The sequence below is a fragment of the Pecten maximus genome, chromosome 19, assembly GCF_902652985.1.
Source record: "Pecten maximus chromosome 19, xPecMax1.1, whole genome shotgun sequence".
Lineage (NCBI taxonomy): Eukaryota > Metazoa > Mollusca > Bivalvia > Pectinida > Pectinidae > Pecten > Pecten maximus.
The window spans coordinates 4,243,744-4,263,455 of NC_047033.1; the positions used below are offsets into that span (position 1 = coordinate 4,243,744).

Below are 19,712 nucleotides of genomic sequence, written 5' to 3' on the forward strand. Positions count from 1 at the left end.
ACCTGCCGACTGCCAATGACGAGTAAATTACGAGAACTTCCGATTGGTTGCGTCTGGTATTTCACTAAGAAAACTCTAGAGGACTACCATGCCGATCACGTGACTGGACAAGATGGCAGACAAACCGAGTTTACGCTCATCGCTACTTTCATTTTGCCTTTTTACTGCCGCCCTGGCTAAGAAAATGCCATACGAGTTCATAGTGGAACAAACAAATACTTATATTCTACCTTCACTCCCTTACGGTTATAAAGAGTTGGAGCCATTCATTGATGAAGCCACAGTGCGCGTACATCATCTCGGTCACCATGCTGCATATACTAACAAAATGAACGCCGCCATGCAGCAATGGGAAAGAGAGAATGAGGTAAGTGATAAACTGGCCTCTGAATGTTGTGGTGATGCTGTATACGCATTGTCACCTACAGACTACGTTTTCAGGCAATGCACATGAGTATTTGATTTGGCTGGTGTTTGCACAGGGGCTCGGTTTCGGGATTCTGAGTAACATATGACATCAGTTAACGACCACAATACTATAAAATAAGTATTCATATACATTCTTAAACCTTATAAAAATCAGTGTTATTGATGTTTTCTCATCGATAACCCTGATTTTTTTTTTTATAATGTTTTTAGGTTTAGGCTTGATGTCATGACATATATGTTACTCAGACTCCCGAAACTGAGCCCCTGTGGGTGTTTGTGGTTACCTGGCAGATGAAGTGATGCCACCCTTGTTCTCCCATCATGTTTGAGGGTTTCTTTTCTTCGAGTTGCGAGTTACAAAGTGCGAGTTGCAATTTGCGAGTTGCAAAGTGCGAGTTGAAAACTCCCACTTTGTAACTCGCACTTTGCAACTCGCAACCCGCATTTTGTAACTTGCAACTCACAACTGACAAAAAGTGAACCTCAACATATTAACTCTAATGAGATGATGATGATGATGGAATTGATGATGATGATGGAATCGATAATGATGATGATGATGATTGTTGACCTCACTGACTTCCATTCCTGCTGGGGTGCTCAGCAGAAAACTGTTTTTCCCGTATTGATGTGCAGTGGATCTGGACTGGGCTCATGAATGGGCACTGGGCGCGTAGCTCAAATAGTTATAGAGTGTTCATCTAGAGTTTGGAGGTATTGGGTGTGAGTCACTGTCTGGTCATTGAATTTTTAGCTCATCAGGTCCGAAGGACTGGTGAGCTAATGCCATGGCGCGCATCAGTCAACATTTCCGTTAAATCCCTACTAGTCCTTAACACCTGGATAGATTTTGATGAAATTTGGTCTGGGCATTATTGGGCAAAAGAGATCTAGTGTTGTATAAACGGAGGGTGTGGCTCCCCTAGGGTCGGAGGGGCGAGGCCCAATAGGGGAAATTGAGGTAAATCCTTTAAATCTCTACTAGTCCTGAACAACTGAATTCATTCAAATGAAATTTGGTCTGGAGCATTAATGGCTAAATAGGATCAAATTTCGCATAAAAGAAGGAAGTGAACTCATGGGGCAAACTCATGGGAAAAGGGGCCCATTAGGGGAAATAAAGCACTTTAAAATCCTTTTTCACAAATGACAGGATATTTTGTTCACTTGTGTTGGAAGAGGCAGTTCAAAAGTAGGAAAATATTTGAAATATAACTTAAATTAGAGTATTTTGCCATAAATACTGAAATATTCAGGTGAAAAATGCAGGCCCTGTGGGCCTCTTGTTCCTCTCCCTATTACAGATGTACAATTTACAATAACAAGTAAATTTGTTTCAGATCAGAGAAACCGATTCAGTTGTCGAGAAATCAATATTACAAATTCTGCACAGACTTGATGATGTACCAGAAAAATATAGAAGTGGAATAAGAAACAATGGTGGAGGGTAAACAGCTTTGTTTTGTTCATTTTCAATTGTTTGCATAAATACTTAAAATGAACAGATAAACATTTTTTTTTAAAACATTATTTGAATTTATTTGTTCATCGTGTAGGCAATAAATTTGCAAAAGATACATGTAGGATAATTTACATCCAGATCTGTGGCAATTGATATACCGGACTACAGGTAATATATGATATATCAAAGACACAAGAAAGGGGGAAAAATGTTCTTAAAAATTATGGCGGTTACAACAAAATACTTTTAATGAAGCAGTTATATTCTTACATCATAGAAATAATTATTTCTAAGAAAAGATCCATAATGAGAATTGTTGTTTTTGTAATACTGTTACCGTATTTAACCTAATAGGGCACCTGCCCCATACATGCACTTTCTTTTCAGGTAAAGAGGATGGGTGTGCTGATTGAAACATGAATATATATCCCTTACTTCACTGATCTGCCAATATTATCTTCAGACTTTTAAACAAAGATTCTGGATTGATTTCGTTGTATAAAAGTGTATATATATGTGTAAAAGAACAACAAGAGATCCAAAAGTGATCTTGGCACCCACCATTGAATGATCTTTATTCCATCAATAATTGACTTTTTCTTCTTAACTGCTGATCAGAATTTAACTGAATTTGGTAAGAAGCATCCCTATATTGCTGGGATTCACATACAAGTGTTAGGGCTGACCTCTCTCCCCTCAGAAGCCTGAGGGGCAATGCCAAAATAGGTTAATTTTACAATATTGTTCTTCTGTGGAACTAAGCCATGTATGGCATCTATATATCAGTGGTAACATCCCTAGGTAGTGGGGATTCAAATTTATACAAATGATGGAGCTGACCCTGTGGTGTCGGGAGCAGGGCAAAAAACTGGCAATTCAGCTATATTTATGTAAACCAATATCAACTAATTTCCTTTAAATCTTCTTTTAAATCAGAAAGCTACTTGTTTATCAATAAATTACTACAAGATACAAGATACAGTGGCAGGTCCTACCCTGGAAAAGTGTAATTTAGCATATATACACATGAGTTTTTGTCATATTTGCCCTGAACATGGTTTTATTATGTACACCCTTTTCAGAGCTCAAAGTGGATATTTATACCAGGTGACCTATTTGACTACAAAGTCATAAAATCTAGGCGCCAAGTGGAAAAGTTAGTCACCTGGCCTAGTTGTCTTAATAAAAAAAAATTCTTTAGATCAGTATAACATCTCTCTGTAACTTTTCTGATTGTGAATTCATTTTAGCATTGACTGCAAATTGCAAGTTTACACAATTTTTTTTGTAGCCATGCAGGTGCCTTATAGGTCAATAACTGGTCACCAATGGTGAATTTAATGCGCCATGGCTACTAAAAAATAGGTGCCACTTTGAGCCCTGCTTTTGTGTTTTTGTAAACAGACAGTGCACTTATTAGGTCAAATACAGTATTCAAAGAATTATTATTAACAATAGCTACATGTATTTCATATTAATAGATATGTGAACCACAATTTATACTGGTCAGTGATGTCACCAAATCCAAACTCAGATGACAGAGAGCCGATCAATCAACTAGGAAAAGACATGGTTGAAAATTTTGGAAATTTTTCTAATTTCAAAGAATTGTTTACAAAGGAAGCCCTTTCTCTATTTGGATCAGGTTAGTAAAATGTAGAATTTCATTAGTTAGCTCACCTACCGAAAGGGCAGGCGAGTTAATAGGCTTTGCTACGGCATCCACTGGTCCGGCATTAACTCTTACATCTGATTAACTCCTCAATAACTAAAAGCCTCAGAGACCCGATATTGGGTCTGTAGCATGCTTAGGTGAATTAAGGGTTACCAAGTTTGTTCAAATGAATGACCTTGACCTATATTGAGGTTGCTAGACGAGCTATGCTGTTCTCCAATTGCTCTTGTTTCTTCTCTTGCTAAGTTCAAAGGAAATCCTTGGTTTTGCCGTTTCCATTTCTTTTTAGTTCCCTGCCGTTTGAAAAACGGGGGGACTTTAGGTTTACCGTCTGTCTGTCTGTCCCGCAACAGTTGTCCCGACAACTCCTTCTAAAGTACTACTCCGATTTTAACGAAACTTGGTATACAAGATCAGTATAACATGTAGTTGTGCATCCCACATTTTTTCCCCGAAAAACCATTTTTCAAAATGGCCGCCGGCTTCTCATTGGTTGAGGCTTGTCCGGACAACTCCTCCTAAAGTACTACTCCAATTTTAACAAAACTTGGTATACATTATCAGTATAACATGTAGTTGTGCATCCTTCATTTTTTTTTTGAAAAAAATATTTTTCAAAATGGCCCCCGGCTTCTCATTGGTTGAGGCTTGTCCGGACAACTCCTAAAGTACTACTCCGATTTTAACGAAACTTAGTAAACATTTTCAGAATAACATGCAGTTGTGCATCCCACATTTTTTTCATTCAAAAAACCATCTTTCAAAATGGCCACCGGCTTCTCATTGGTTGAGGCTTGTCCGGACAACTCCTCCTAAAGTACTACTCCGATTTTAATGAAACTTGTTATACGTGATCAGTATAACATGTAGTTAAAAAAATGGGAAATGAACAGGTGCACTCCTAGGTCAGGCAGGGGACTTTGTATTGCTGTTGCAATACTATCCATCCTTGTTTTCGTGTATATTGTCTGAAAACTGTAAAGAGGTCAAAATGTTAACATTTATATATTTATTTGGGAGTATGGGGCTTAAACATGACATGAATATATATAACCGCTGGTGAATTGAGGATGGCATTAAAATATAACTCAGTTCACCACAGAAATCCTCAGTTCCATTCTCCAACAATTTGTTGCATTTTCACTCTCCTGTTGAATAAGTTTTCATCTGATTAAGTAATTAATACCCTTCTAGAATGAAATTCAAATATAATTCTTGCAAACATTTAGTAGTAAAAAAATTGGGATTTCTGAACAAATGAAATAACAAATTCAAATGAAAAATGAAATTCATGCTTTTCAATGTTGTTGCTCTAATTTGTTAAAATAAATACTGTATTTTCTAACAGGTTATGTGTGGCTGAGCAGAGATATCAACCAAAATGGCAAACTTGTCATTTCGAAAACCACCAACCAGGACTCGCCTTTTGAGGATGGATTCCTGCCAATCTTAGTGATTGATATTTGGGAGCATGCTTACTACATCAAACATCAGAATCGTCGGCCAAAGCATGTGTCTGATTGGTGGAATCTTGTTGACTGGTCATCCGTAGAAGAACTTGATAAATGGTGGAAAGGACTAAACTATCTCTTCCATGATGAATTGTAATTGATCAACATCAGTTCTGACCCCATTTATCAGTTCACAAGATCCCTTCTTAAGATGATTGAACTTTGATAAAGAAAAAATCCCCTAAACTTCAAGTACCGTATTTATTCTAAAAAACGCCCCAGGGGCTTGCAATTTTTCATAGGGGGGGCGTTTAATAGAAAGCAAAATTTCAGTCGATAACATGAAACAAGTGTTTATCTGTCCATTGTAAAAGGAAGTGACAAACATTTTGGCACTTGTGTATGAAATTGCACTAACATAAACATTGTTGTTTTGGTTTAAACTATTAAATGTTCTAATCTCTGGACACATATGGATGGATATCAATAAAACATGGAAGGGGGAGAGGGCGTTTATTAGAATAAATACGGTATATAATTTTAAGCTCACCATCTAGATGGTGGGCCATATTCAAATCGCCTTTCGTCGGTGGGTCATCTATTAACAATCCTCGTTATAGCTACTACTAGCTCAGAAAGTTCTTCATGGATCTTTCTCCAATTTCACCTCTAGGTTCCACATGGTCTGAAGTTGTGCATGTTCCATTTAGTGTTCTTGAATTTCATTTGGATTCCTCTTGTACCAGTTGATGTTTTTTAACCCCATTTCTCAGAACTCTTTAATGGATCATTCCGAGATTTATTTTGTTGGTTCCTCTAGAAAAAATCAGTCTTACAGAGATTCAATAAAGGTTATTTGATGATGAGTGCCAAGATCCCTCAGGGCTGGGACATTGTTTATAATCAGGACAAAATTGTTTATTTAGCTTCTTAATATACATGCATGTATATCATTGGTCCATCATGTCATTGTTCATCGTAAATGTATATCATTGTTCCGAATTCCCAGATATTACAGTAATCTTTCCCAGATTTCCTTTCACAAACTAATATATGTACCTTCTGTTACGCTCTTAAGAGACTGATATTTCAGATAACCGAGTCCCAACTATTTTTTTGCTAAATGAAATACGGTATTTCATTTGTCTCTTCCTCTTCAAACTTTAATTAAATGACTGAACAAAACAATAAAGTTGTTTGAAATATCAAATGTCTAGATTGATTCTAAATGAGCCTTTTACAACGTAAGATTTGATCAGACAAATAGGGAGTCTGGAGGTGGATACGCGACAACTCAACAATCAATAGTTTTTATCGCCTTTTATTCTGGTCACTGCCGACAATAATCACAAATCACACACACATTCATTCACAAACAATTCTGATATAATAGCCATATTAGATTCATACAATCATGGTTTTTCAGGATGTTTTTGATCTTATCAGCATTGTATTAAACTTGAATGCCAGTGTCAACAGTCAAATTTATACATACACCACTACCCATTGTGACTATTACACTGCACTCTTCATATTGTTACTACCTTAGTCAGGATTACAAAACTAATATTACATTGTCACATCATTTACAATGACATTTAAAAATTAATTTCTATTGTTATCTTTTGTTCAATTATCTACATATATATACGCACTACAATTTGTTGTTTTGTGTACCAGATACAAGGTACTCTGGTATGAACTAGAAAATCACTGCTTTCATTACTGCTAAACAGCACTCTAGAAATTAAAGACTTATTTCGGTTCACACCATTCAGTGAAACTGAAATGTTTATATATATATGCATACAAAGGAAAAAAGTTTTAAACAATTTGTCTTGGAAAATCCTTTCTTACAATACATCTCTATGTATTATTCTCTGTAACAACATGAATTGTCTTCTGATCAAATGTTCTGATAAATATTTCTTCCACTAAGATCGGTGGTTACTGTGGAAGGGATAGCAATGTCTGTTGTCCTGACGGTAAATAAGTCACATTTCGTGACTGGGACATTTGGTAGGCAATTTCCTCAGTAGCCTCAAGCTTACGTAATTCAATCAAGCCATCGCCTGAAATTTTGAAGGCCTTGGCTAACAGTTCAGCTCCTTCAGAGTCTCCCTCGGCCTGGATAACAGCTGCCTCTCTATTCATCTCGGCCTGGAAAAAAAAAAAAATGTGACATGTTGATTTGGATCAAAATCCTACACTCAATGTATTGGTGAATTTTGGCTCCTTCACACCTTCGCTTAATTGTCTACTTGGAAATCTTTAGTTAAGAACCCCAGAAGTACTGATTGGGTGATTTCTATCAAGTTCCAAATTGTTGGACCTCTGCTTTTTTTTTAACTTTTAAAATAATGACAAACTCGGTATTTTGTTATTTTTGGCCATCTTGCAAATGATTAATTCATCAGGTGTTCATATCACTGCACCATTATGTACCATATCAGAAATAACAGCCATCAGGATTATGAAAATATCTTACCTATCAGAAATAATAGCCATCAGGATTATGAAAATATCTTACCTATCAGAAATAATAGCCATCAGGATTATGAAAATATCTTACCTATCAGAAATAATAGCCATCAGGATTATGAAAATATCTTGCCTATCAGAAATAATAGCCATCAGGATTATGAAAATATCTTACCTATCAGAAATAATAGCCATCAGGATTATGAAAATATCTTGCCTATCAGAAATAATAGCCATCAGGATTATGAAAACATCTTACCTATCAGAAATAATAGCCATCAGGATTATGAAAATATCTTACCTATCAGAGATAATAGCCATCAGGATTATGAAAACATCTAACTAAAGTGCTAATGGATGGACAGATAGCTGGCAGGGTATCATGTTTATTGAAGGGCACCTGCATCATAACATAGGACTGCTGTAGAACCTAACAAAGCTGGTTTACCTTTTCTACTAAATATCTGGATCTTTCAGCATCCTGCTGGGCAACTTGTTTCATTTCAACAGCTTGTGTAAACTCTCGGCCAAATGTAAGATGAGTCTAACAACCAAAATCAAACAGGAACATTATTAAAATATCTTAATTAATTAAATATGACAGGTATTTAGACATAAAGAAACCGACCAACAAAGAAATACAGACTACGAATAGTTTTATTTGAAGTTGTTACCCTCTTGAATGTTTCTACTCTTTGAACTGTTAATGTAGAATGCATGAGAGAAAACGGGGAAGTGTATATACTACATGGTGTTTAACACTCTTTGTTTACATGCACCACACCATGTGTTGATCAACATACCAGTGAAATGTCATCCAGGACGACACCAAACTGGCGAGCCCTCTCTGTCAATTCTTCTCGGACCTTGGTTGACACCACCTCTCTCTGGGTAATCATTTCACTGGCATCAAACTGGGCCTACAAAACATAAAAGACTTACTGCGGTACTGTCTAGTAATCATTGAATTAAGATCAGAAGAAATAGAACCAGGACAGCACAAGATGAGAATATGCAGTTAAATTCTTGTAGACATGCTGGGGCTAGTCATCCTTGAATTTCAAGGTATGATTCAGAACAAAACAGGCCATATTGTGTTATGTGTAGAAGCTGTCAAATGTGCCCTTTGAAACATGACTGATCATGATGACCATTAAAACAAGCATTCTGTGAGTATTACTAAACCAATACATATCGGGATCCCCTACCGGCGTCCTCAAGTTAAAACTTTAGCCAAATTTGAGTAAAAAAGTTTAGCTAAAACATGGCCATTTTATGAAAATATATATAAGTTCATTCCAAACAACGTGTAAATTCAACTCTATTGGGTTGAATAAACAATGTTTCCCTGCCCCTAAAAGATATTCAGGTATTCTTTTGGTATGTCTACCGTACAGAGTAAAAGAATCTAAAGTGAATTAAAAGTGAAATGTGTAATAACAGCCTTGGATTGAAATATAAACATGATTCTGCATAGCACAGCATAGTAGTACACTGATGTTATTCCAAAGAATCTCATATCAGTGAACCATTCAATACATTTAAATGTTAACCTCTAATCAATCTTTCATCAGGAAGATGAAATGTTAGATGGAATTGCACTGTTCATGCAATCCAATGGAGATGCCAGTAGGTTACATGTATATATTGATTCATTAATACTCACAATTAAAAAGCAGCATGCTAATACCATTATCAAGTGAATGGAGAGCCATTACAGAACTTTAACCTCAAGAATACTGTAAATCACTTATATTTCGTGTGGGATTTATTTTCGCGTTAATTTGCGAGGAGAGTCAAACGCGAATTCAAATCCCTCGCGAATATTTATATAAGAATGACAAGAATAAGTGGCGTCCATTTTGTATCTACCGTAATCTTTAGTTGGTGAACAGACATCGCCGTTAAAGTAATAATAGAATGATAAATTATATACTCATATCATATTGCTGTTAAAGTAATAATAGAATGATAAATTATATACTTATATCAGATTGTGATTTTATATCACAAAACACTACATATGAACGGGCGTGAAAGCTTTAATTTTATTTACATTGAAAACAACTCACTTCACTCTCCACAGGGAAATATCGCCGACCTGTTAACGTCTTTCGCGAATATAAAGTCATTTTGAGATCAGAATTCATGAAATTATGTATTCGTGAATAAGTCGAATGAGGTGATTGCGCGAAATTAAGGACTCGCGAAATATAACTGATTTACAGTATAGAGAAAACAGTTAAGTCCATAATATGGAAAAAATTCTGATAAAATGAAAATATTTTTTTCATTTTTAACTGTACAAAGAAATGCCACACACCCAAAGAACCTCTATGAAAAGAATCAGAATCCTAATACCATTATTAAGTGAATGGTGTGCCATTATAAAACTGTAACCAAAACTTTAACCTGAAGAATATACAGAGAAAAAATATAAGTTCATAATATGCCAAAAATTCCAAAAAATGAAAATAATTTTTTTCAGTTTTAACCGTACAAAAGTAATGCCACACATCCAAAGAACCTCTATGCAAAGAATCAGCATCCTAATACCATTATTAAGTGAATGGTGTGTCATTATAAAACTTTAACCAAAACTTTAACCGGACGGATGGACGGACAGACGCAGGCAAAACCTATAGTCCCCCTGGTTTCACCGGTAGGGACTAATAAGATCAGGCGTTGAGAACATATCGATAACTGTATTAGCTGGGATCTCTTGGCTCTACGACCAAAAGACATTTAACAATTTGATAATTGTGCTGTCCAAGACATATGCCAGGTAAAAAAAATAAAATAAAATCCATAAGTGGTTATGATACAATGGTGTTATTATGAAGCAAACAATGTCTGAAGATATGACATGGACTCAGAATGGGGGAAAGGACAGACATTGGTAATTTAATATATCTCTTATAAAGTAGTAATATTTCACTCAAAACTCTTTGTAAAACACACTCAAATTCAACACAATAGTACACAACATTTTGGTCATATACTAGAGCATTTCTGTACTTCTAACAAAACTTTAACATTGACAATTAGTGGTGGCTGATGATAGAAAATAATTGAAAATTAGATGCAAAAATCAAAGTACTGAAAGTACTGAAGACACAAACGAAAACAAATTATTTTAACTGCTTTTGTTTAGTGGGGACATGGTCAACTTTGTATGGAACATCACCAATACCTGATTAGGACTAGGACAAAATATTGGCAAGAAAAGAAATTCATATCTACTTTTGATTGCAAGTGCGTCTTGGCAGCTAATTTTCAGAATAGGTACTCGGGTAATCTTATTTGACATCTTCAATGGGTTAATGTATACGTAGTTGTAGATGTAATATGAAGGTCCTAGATTACCTGTAAAATTAATGAGGCCTTTCTTTTCAAACTTTTGAGGATCCCATGCCTATAAGCGCTTCACAAATTATCATTATCATTAGCATTTGAAAAAATATTTATACATTTGATGTAGCGCCCCATCTAGCTACCAGCTTTTAGATAAGAGAGAGCTCAGGTTAAAAACATTTGTGTGATTGTTTTAGGATTTTATCGTGTGTGCGAGCCCTGGTTTGAATGATGTTATTTCAAGGTTTTGAATGATATTTTGTGGCAGATTGTTCTATCCCTTCAGTGCCTTCTGTAAAATAGCGATAACAAACTTCAATTGTCAAAATACAATATGGCTGCCTGTCGGCCATGTTGTTTTCCGATTAGTCTCAAAATGCAATATCCATAACTAGGCACCGAGGGGAACCTATATATAAAATTTGAGAAAGATCCCTTCAGCACTTTCTGAGAAATAGTGATAACAAACTTCAATTGTCCAAATCCAAGATGGCTGCCTGTCGGCCATATTGTTTTCCGATTGGTCTCAAAATGCAATATGCATAATTAATGTAAGCACCAAGAGGAACCTACATATGAAATTTGAGAAAGATCAATTCAGTGCTTTCTGAGAAATAGCAATAACAAACTTCAATTGTCAAAACCTAAGATGGCTGCCTGTCGGCCATATTGTTTTCCGATTGGTCTCAAAATGCATTATGCATAACCACCCACCAAGGGAAACCTACATATCAAATTTTAGAAAGATCCCTTCAGCACTTTTTGAGAAATTGCGATAACAAACTTCAATTGTCCAAATCCAAGATGGCTGCCTGTCGGCCATGTTGTTTTCCGATTAGTCTCAAAACGCAATATGCATAACTAGGCACCGAGGGGAACCTACTTATGAAATTTGAAAAAGATCCCGTCAACACTTTCTGAGAAATAGTGATAACAAACTTCAATTGACAAAATCAAAGATGGCTGCCTATCGGCCTTATTGTTTTCCGATTGGTCTCAAAATGCAATATGCATAACTAATGTTAGCACCAAGAGGAACCTACATATGAAATTTGAGAAAGATCAATTCAGTGCTTTCTGAGAAATAGCAATAACAAACTTCAATTGTCAAAACCTAAGATGGCTGCCTGTCGGCCATATTGTTTTCCGATTGGTCTCAAAATGCAATATGCATAATTAGAAACCAAGAGAAACCTATGAAATTTTAGAAGATCCCTTCAGTACTTTGAGAAATAGCGATAACAAGAATTGTTTACGGATGGAGGGACGGACGGACCACTGACGCAGGGCGATTTGAATAGCCCACCATCTGATGATGGTGGGTTAAAAACACCTGGGTCTGATAAACAGACTCTGGAAGCGTAGAATGCGGATGTAGACAGGGCAGGGTATACCATCACGACGGGCACATTAAACTAAGCACTATATTCAAAACTTAGAATTACATGCTCATATCAGCTCAGACTTGAGACAGTTTCTTAAGAGTGAACATGATTTTCATATAGCACTCTACGTTATATGTTTACACTCCATACTGTGTAGCTACAAATCATCTATACAACAAAAACACATTCATTCACATGTACAGTTCAAATCAATTTGAAGTGGAATTTTGTTTTTCACTTATGTACATTGCATCAAATATTCTCCGCAATAGTATATGTACCATATACATAACTGTAACTGCATGATACATATATATATGTATGTATGGTATAATATATATCATGTTAATTAATGTTAGTGAGATGTGAATGTAGCTATATGTATTGATATCATCGATTTCAAAATCAGAGGTTTTTTTTTAATCTGCAGCATCTGTCAGATGAAAATGTAGTTCGAATGCCCAAACTGGATGAACTGTACATGTAGTAGCATTCTTCAAAGTCCATTATGAATGCTTTTCATACAAATGTATTTCTTTCAATTGTTCATGTGTTTAAATTATTAGAACACTGAAGTAATTTTTATTTTCATAAAAATGGAAGTACTGCTTATCTTTAAAACTAAATTGGATATTGATAAGATAAATTTGCCAAAATGTTAAAAATCAAACCTTATTAAGTAGAATCTAAACAGTTGTAAATGGCTAAGCCCACTATTCTTAACAACAAAATTACTTATTTTGATTCTCTGTCAAATATAATCAGGTTACTTGAAGACTTTGTCAGAAAAGTTAACACATATATACATTATTAATAGTTGCTTTAATTAAATTAATCTGAATTTGAACATTAAACCGACTTAACAATTTAAATGAAAAAAATGTGTTTTCACCATTTACCATAATTGACAAGAAGAAAATAATTATTTAACTCAACCTATGATATAGTATGTAACAGTCATCAAGACAATACTATTATCTTTAGTCATGCCAAGTTATTTCACAATAGGATATATGCACAACACAAAAAAGTTTTACAAATTTTTGTTGTTTAGAAGAATAATGAACTTAGTAATTTTTGCTGTTCTTCTCAAATAATATGTACTAGTGTTGTAAAGAAAAAAAAGATTAAATAATAATAATAAATCTAAGTGATAATAAATTATTTGCATTGATTTATCAATAATTTACTGTGCATTAGTTTAAAGGTTAATTTAATTCAGACACTGAAATGATTTAAGACAGAAAAAACCGCAGATGTAGGAATATAACATTTCCACTGCCTTTAAATCTCTGGTTAAATTTAGCAATCAGTACATTTCCATGAAAAATGGTGTTTTCTAAAGAGTTACTGCCCTTTAACCGTCCCTGAAGCGTTCAAAACTCCACCAAACATAATAAAGGTCTATGTAGATGTACATCGTAGACCCCTTTCTTTTTTATAATATGCTTCGACTGTTATGTAATATTTCAAATGATAATGATAGATCATTTTCTATTTTTTTTAAACCATCACGAATATTAGAAAAAAAGAATCAGTCGCTATAATTAGAGATGAAATTTTCAGTGACGTCTACATCTGCATGCAGACAGCCACGTTAATGCGGTACGCGTTCTGTAAACGAAAAACTTCATGTGCATTACGTAGGATATAATCAATAGATCCGAAGTCAATATTAATATTCACAAGTCCATTTGACATTTCGAAACCCTATTCAGTGAGAATTTATTTAACTTTTTATTTGCAAACATGCGTATGGTACTCGACTGCCGTTGTTGTGATATTGTCATGATGAATAGACAACTTTTTTTCTTTCGTAAAAAAACATCTATATAATCTAACCATCTGCAGACTACATCAATCACATGCAAGTTAATATTTCAGTGAGAAAATGACATTCAAAGTTGGGTTTGATCACCTACTCTTTCTTTTATTATTGTTTACATTACTGAAAGATGGCGGACAAAATCGGATGCTGGATGAGTGATTTTTCAATGTACAAAATAACAACGATATTCCGACGAAACTTTATCAATATTATAACCCATTCAGTAACATGCCACCAAAGAAAAAAAACACATAGATGTCGATGATGAAAATTCAGCGTGATGTTAGTAGATTTTTCTTCCGGGTCACAGGTAAGCAGCAATATGGCGCCAGCGAAAAGTCGATTGTATCATTCCGCGTGAAATCTAATGCGTTCAACGCGGAAAAATATTCTTACGTATCATCGACAGAACATACTTAAATTAAATACTTTGAAAACTATCTATTTGTGAGGTTCTGTTGTTTTGTCATATATCTAACGAAACTGCAGTGTTGCATTTGACTCCGTAAGTCACGGGACTAATTTTTTTTTTTGCGATAGAATATGATTGTGAAGTGGCAGTGGAAGTTGTGTCAGAGCGAACGAAAATGCCAAAAAAAACCACATTGTCCTGTCAGCTTTTAAAATACAACAAAACAAAAGGTGATTTTTTTTAATAGCTGAACTTCACTGTATGTCATTTTTTATCGTGAAGTTAAACAAATATTTACTGCATAACATTACGGAGTTACTGCAAAGCAACGTTTAGATTGGCCAACAGCAGTATCCGCCAGAGCCCTCAAAAGCGCTGACATAGACTCAAACTTACGTTTGTGTCTACGTTTGTGTCAACAAAACAAAAGGTAATTTTTTTATAGCTGAACTTTACTATATGTCATTTTTTATCGTGAATATTTACGATATTTACAAATATTTACTGCATAGCATTACGGAGTTACTGTAAAGCAACGGTTAGATTGGCCAAGGCAGTATCCGCCAGAGGGCATCGTAGATTTTGTCAGCTACACCTCAAAAGCGCTGACATAGACTCAAACTTACGTTTGTGTCAATAAAACCGACCAGCTATGCAGATTTTGTTTAATCTTTGACTTCGCACATTTTTAACATATTACAGAAGCAATTATATTTTACCTATCAGGGGTTGATCTAGAATTTGGGGAATACAAAATGTACTATACTACCAATTATGAAATTCAGGGTAAATTAAGTGCCGCAGTGCCTTTAGTTACTCTTTAAACTTAAACATTTCATAGCTTTCTTTGCTGAAATTCTTACATATTTCATCAAAATTTGGGTGTTTTCCCTTGTTTTTCAGAATTTTCACCTGTTTTATGGGACTTTTTCTTGATGGAGAATTTGTTTTTATTCAAAAGGGAAAACTCCAATCAGCGGGGAATACTACCTAATTTCGGTAGTAAAATCGGTCTAGTTTAACCTCTGCTGATATATTATTTGGTTGTTTGCCAGGGATCAAGGATAATTAAATATATCAACAACTGCTACATGCTTTATATGTGTTCAGTGTTAAAAATATTGGTAAAAAAGGCCAAGACAAGTCGAGATAATTCCATTCAGCCCCATAATCTTTGAACAAGCGAGCTAAATACCTACCACCACTGCTTTGAGGACTTCATTGGTAATGGATGGCAGTACCCTTTCGTCGTAGTCCATTCCAATGTTTGTGTAGATTTTAGGAAGACTGGAACTCAATGGCCGGAACAAAATTCTCAGAGTAATGTTAACATTTTGCAAATCTGCAAAAAAGGAAACAAATGTGATGAATGTCATTACGTCGAAGAAATTGGCTGAAAATTACATTACATTACAATAATATTGGGGGACTGGAATCTCATTGTCAATTTTATATTTAGCACATATATTTATATGGATGTATGAGGATTTAAAATATAACTACAACAAACATCAGCCTACTTTCCTTAGTTCCATTCTGAAATATAATCATTACACTGCTTTGAATAGCTTTACTATGTTATATGGGACAATTCTAATATGTATTCAGATTTAGAAATTACTATAAATTTTTGTTCAGAGTACTTAAGTATTTTATTATTTATTTTGGGCAGTCAAACAGTACTAACCTTTGCTTCCTGTAACCACAGCTATATTCCTTGGCTTTGAACGGATATCAAATATGATGGGTTTCTGTACCCATGGAATCATAAAATGTGTTCCTTCTCCTACAACTTTTTCCTGGACTCCTCTAAATCTGTCAAATATCACAGCTCTATGTCCACCGTCAACTGAAACAATCAAATTTGCATTCAATTATCAACAGCTTCAGTGAGAGGTTTAATTTTTGAATTAAAAAAAATATCTCATTTTTTCATGTATATGTCTGTAAGGTAGGCATAATTACGTGTCAAAATTATTGTCTGCAAAAAATCTTAGCAGATTTCCCTACAATTTTTCAACTGGGTCAAGCGTCCATTAAATTGGGAATTTCTACGCGACAAAATGTGACATTGGGAAAAACAAAAAATAGGGAAATTAATTGATTCAAATTTCAAATTTCCTTTGATAAATATTGCCTTTATATTATTTTTGATTTCATTTTTGTTATCAAAATTGCCTTAATTTAAAATAGGTCTTTGTACATGTTTATAAAACATACTTACTGGTAATCATTCAAAAGCGACTTCAAAATTGGGAATTTTTCAGTGGCCAATTGGTAATTTTCACAAGACTTTTTAGGGGAATTAATTGGTCCTTTAAAAGGACCCCATTTCTTTTGTAAGAAAATCCCTGCTTAGTGACATAAAATGCTGTGTCAGAAAATTCAACATTTCATATATATGTACAGTAGTAGTGCGCTCTGGACTTGCAGCAGACATCAAGTTTGGTGTCATTGCCAGAGGAAACTCAAGCTACATGTAGTATTTCCAATGTGCGAGGCAAGTTTGAGTATTCAAACAACAATTCAGTTTAAACATGTTCCATGTCAGAGGTGGGAAATCGGAAAGCACAGGTATTTGTCGCGCCAATAACCCAAATTGTGCAATACATTTTCTCTGGGTGGTTGTACAAGGTACGACACTAGTTTCCTACCAGCTCATTTCATCAAAATATACATGTAATTATATATAACTGCATGAAAATTGGTTGCATTTCAACAAAGTTAGTACAGATAGATTTAAAAGAGAGTAGGTCATGACATTTTAAGGCCTATACTATAGGTAAATTAGAAGCAAACTTTATAGTATATCAGGTCCTTGGGAAGTTGGGACCCACTGGATGGGGGTCTTCTGGAACTTAAGAAGTTTTCTGAAGTTATTAACATATTTGACCTCTATGACCTTGAAAATATGTAGGTCATTTGTGGGAGGAAATTATATGGCACTCAATAGCAGGTACGTACCTTATGGCCAATGAAGAGTACCTTAGGACTGTTAAAGCATGAGCAGAAGATTTGTAAAGGAACTCTGAATTTTTTGGTCTGGGACGTCCTTAAATATAGGTCAAGGTCATTTACATGACTCAGGAAATATACAACTATTTTCTAGGTACCATATGGCAAAACATCAGGCCTCCAGAACTTGGGAAGAAGATTCTTGAAGTTTTAAAAGTGACATCACAATAAGTGTTTCACATTATGAATGAATGAGGGTTGAAAGGAAACCTCAATCTATTGTTAACAGTATGGATTGGATATATATATATACATAAATTTATACACCATATATGATTCGACATGCACACAACACACGCCTGTAACAAACTTTCGGTTCCCATGTGAATGCACCATGACTGAAAAAGAGAAGGAGGGTCAAATGGACAAAAGAAACCCTCAGAATTTCGCTATAGGGGAGCAACATGGCAGATGAAAACTGATTATGCAACAAAAACCAATTTCTGCAGCAGTCAGGATGGATACGTACTTTAAAGTAAGCTAATTAACTAAAATATATGTTAACTTGTTGTTTACGATAATATTGTAACGTGCATCGGTACAACAGAGGGGTCACCCATCCAAGAGGTGACCATGCTCGACGTTGCAATTGCTTTAACTTCGGTAACAGACACGACACTCAACCGCACAGCCACAAAAGCTAGCTATATATATATATATATATATAGCTCTTGGACTATGCAGCTAAAATGCCCATATATATCCATGAACCATCACAATATGACCATAGGCACTATGTTTCTGGAATTTGATTAAGGTATGACATCACTTTTTCATAATATTACTGAATTGACTTTGAGCTATTAAATAACACCTGCCACACCAACAAAAAAATGCAACACAGAAAATAGGTAATTGAATATATATACACATGTGTAACAAGTGCAATCAATAAAACAAGAGGCCCAATTGATCTGTATCATTAACCTGTTATTCAATTCATTGAGGTTTTACATAATTAGCAAAGTTGACACTTGTGACATTGAGTGTTTGTAGGCAATTTTCTTTTAACAAACTATGCTGGACTTCGCTTAATTACAGGAAGCAATTGGTTCATTGTGATTCAGGGTATTTTTGTTTACCAGAGGAATCAAAACGTTTGTTTGGCTTCATACCATAAGTCGACAGGCAATTCGTGTGTTTCAACAGATGTGACCTTAAATATGGGTCAAGGTCATTTCTGTTCACAAATTTTGTTGGGCTTCATCAGAGGTACCAGCCAATATTGAGAGGGCAATGTCAAGGTGTTTCAACAAGTTTGACCCCTTTGACCTTAAATATGGGTCAATGTAACTTCTATTTTTTGGACTTTGATTCCAGTACTCTTGGTTATTGATCATGAGGAAATGTTCCCAAAATTTGACCACTGTGACCTTGAAAATAGGCAAAGGTAATTTTTCTTTCATAAGTTTCATACTTTGTGTTGATCCCAGGAATATATCAGCCAAATATCTTTATTCTCATCTGTCCTTGAACCCCTTATCCTGGAAAAACTTTTTAAGATTTTAGAATTTTACATGCAATTTCCTGCATTCTGGTTCATTCTGAGCATCTAGTGTAGTTTTTTTAGGCAAAAGTTGACAGATGAACGAAAGCCCTATCCTGTACCATACGACAAGTTCACTTGCACTTTGTGCCATTTGAGCTAAAAACCTGTGACATACACTAACTGACCAGACTCCATTCGACTGTGCCACTCTGACAGTAGGCCTACTTTTTACATGACGTTTGCGGGCGAGTTGACTTACCACCTACATTTGCATCTTCTGTTCATATGTAGACACATGAAATATAATCAATGCAAACAACTAGTAATGAACCATAAATTGCATATTTTAAGTCAATTAAATGTAATATGTAATTCGCAAGTTTTAAAAGGAAAGGAATTATTTGTATTATTTCATCAGAAAATTCACAAAAGAATACATTACCGTTGTAAAGTGCAGTATTCACAACACTTGCTCCGACTGCTAGGCCGATGCCGAGAGTGCTTAAGGCGTTAAATAACTTTGACATATTAAGGAATAACTGTTTGAAATATTAGCTATCGATGATCTATACGTTGTGATTTGGACTGGCAAATCGTCTGTGCACGGCAAAATTGAACGAATAAGTTTATGATGTAAGATACGGTGTCCGCATGGCTTCCAGGGTCGTCCTGAAGGAAAATAATAGAAAAATCAGTTGACGGTGTTGCATGTGATCCGGATTTAATTATCT

General features: G+C 35.1%; 2 protein-coding genes across 2 annotated transcripts; one reads left to right on the forward strand and one right to left on the reverse strand.

Annotated features, from left to right (window-relative positions):
- Window positions 1–4: 4 nt before the first annotated feature.
- On the forward strand, window positions 5–6,227 carry LOC117317590 (superoxide dismutase [Mn]-like). The gene is made up of 4 exons (XM_033872440.1): window positions 5–367; window positions 1,770–1,876; window positions 3,373–3,536; window positions 4,915–6,227. Exons 1-4 carry the CDS (start codon window positions 113–115, stop codon window positions 5,172–5,174), a joined length of 786 nt encoding a protein of 261 aa, XP_033728331.1. The 5' UTR covers window positions 5–112; the 3' UTR covers window positions 5,175–6,227.
- Window positions 6,228–6,322: 95 nt separating this feature from the next.
- Window positions 6,323–19,658, reverse strand: LOC117317589 (prohibitin-like). The gene is made up of 6 exons (XM_033872439.1): window positions 19,424–19,658; window positions 16,165–16,326; window positions 15,677–15,819; window positions 8,302–8,418; window positions 7,947–8,042; window positions 6,323–7,177 (listed from the first exon to the last, which is right to left on the reverse strand). The coding sequence occupies exons 1-6, from the start codon at window positions 19,506–19,508 to the stop codon at window positions 6,965–6,967; spliced, it is 816 nt and encodes a 271-aa protein (XP_033728330.1). The 5' UTR covers window positions 19,509–19,658; the 3' UTR covers window positions 6,323–6,964.
- Window positions 19,659–19,712: the final 54 nt, after the last annotated feature.

What these genes read in the sequence shown, in the direction of transcription:
- LOC117317590 (XM_033872440.1), top strand. Translation starts at nt 113, where the DNA reads ATGGCAGACAAACCGAGTTTACGCTCATCGCTACTTTCATTTTGCCTT. An exon ending in ATAAGAAACAATGGTGGAGG is followed by an intron (nt 1,877 to 3,372) that starts GTAAACAGCTTT and finishes TCATATTAATAG; the next exon opens with ATATGTGAACCACAATTTAT. An exon ending in CCTTTCTCTATTTGGATCAG is followed by an intron (nt 3,537 to 4,914) that starts GTTAGTAAAATG and finishes ATTTTCTAACAG; the next exon opens with GTTATGTGTGGCTGAGCAGA.
- LOC117317589 (XM_033872439.1), bottom strand. Translation starts at nt 19,508, where the DNA reads ATGTCAAAGTTATTTAACGCCTTAAGCACTCTCGGCATCGGCCTAGCA. An exon ending in GAATACTGCACTTTACAACG is followed by an intron (nt 16,327 to 19,423) that starts GTAATGTATTCT and finishes TGATTGTTTCAG; the next exon opens with TTGACGGTGGACATAGAGCT. An exon ending in AAGTCCTCAAAGCAGTGGTG is followed by an intron (nt 8,419 to 15,676) that starts GTAGGTATTTAG and finishes TATGTTTTGTAG; the next exon opens with GCCCAGTTTGATGCCAGTGA.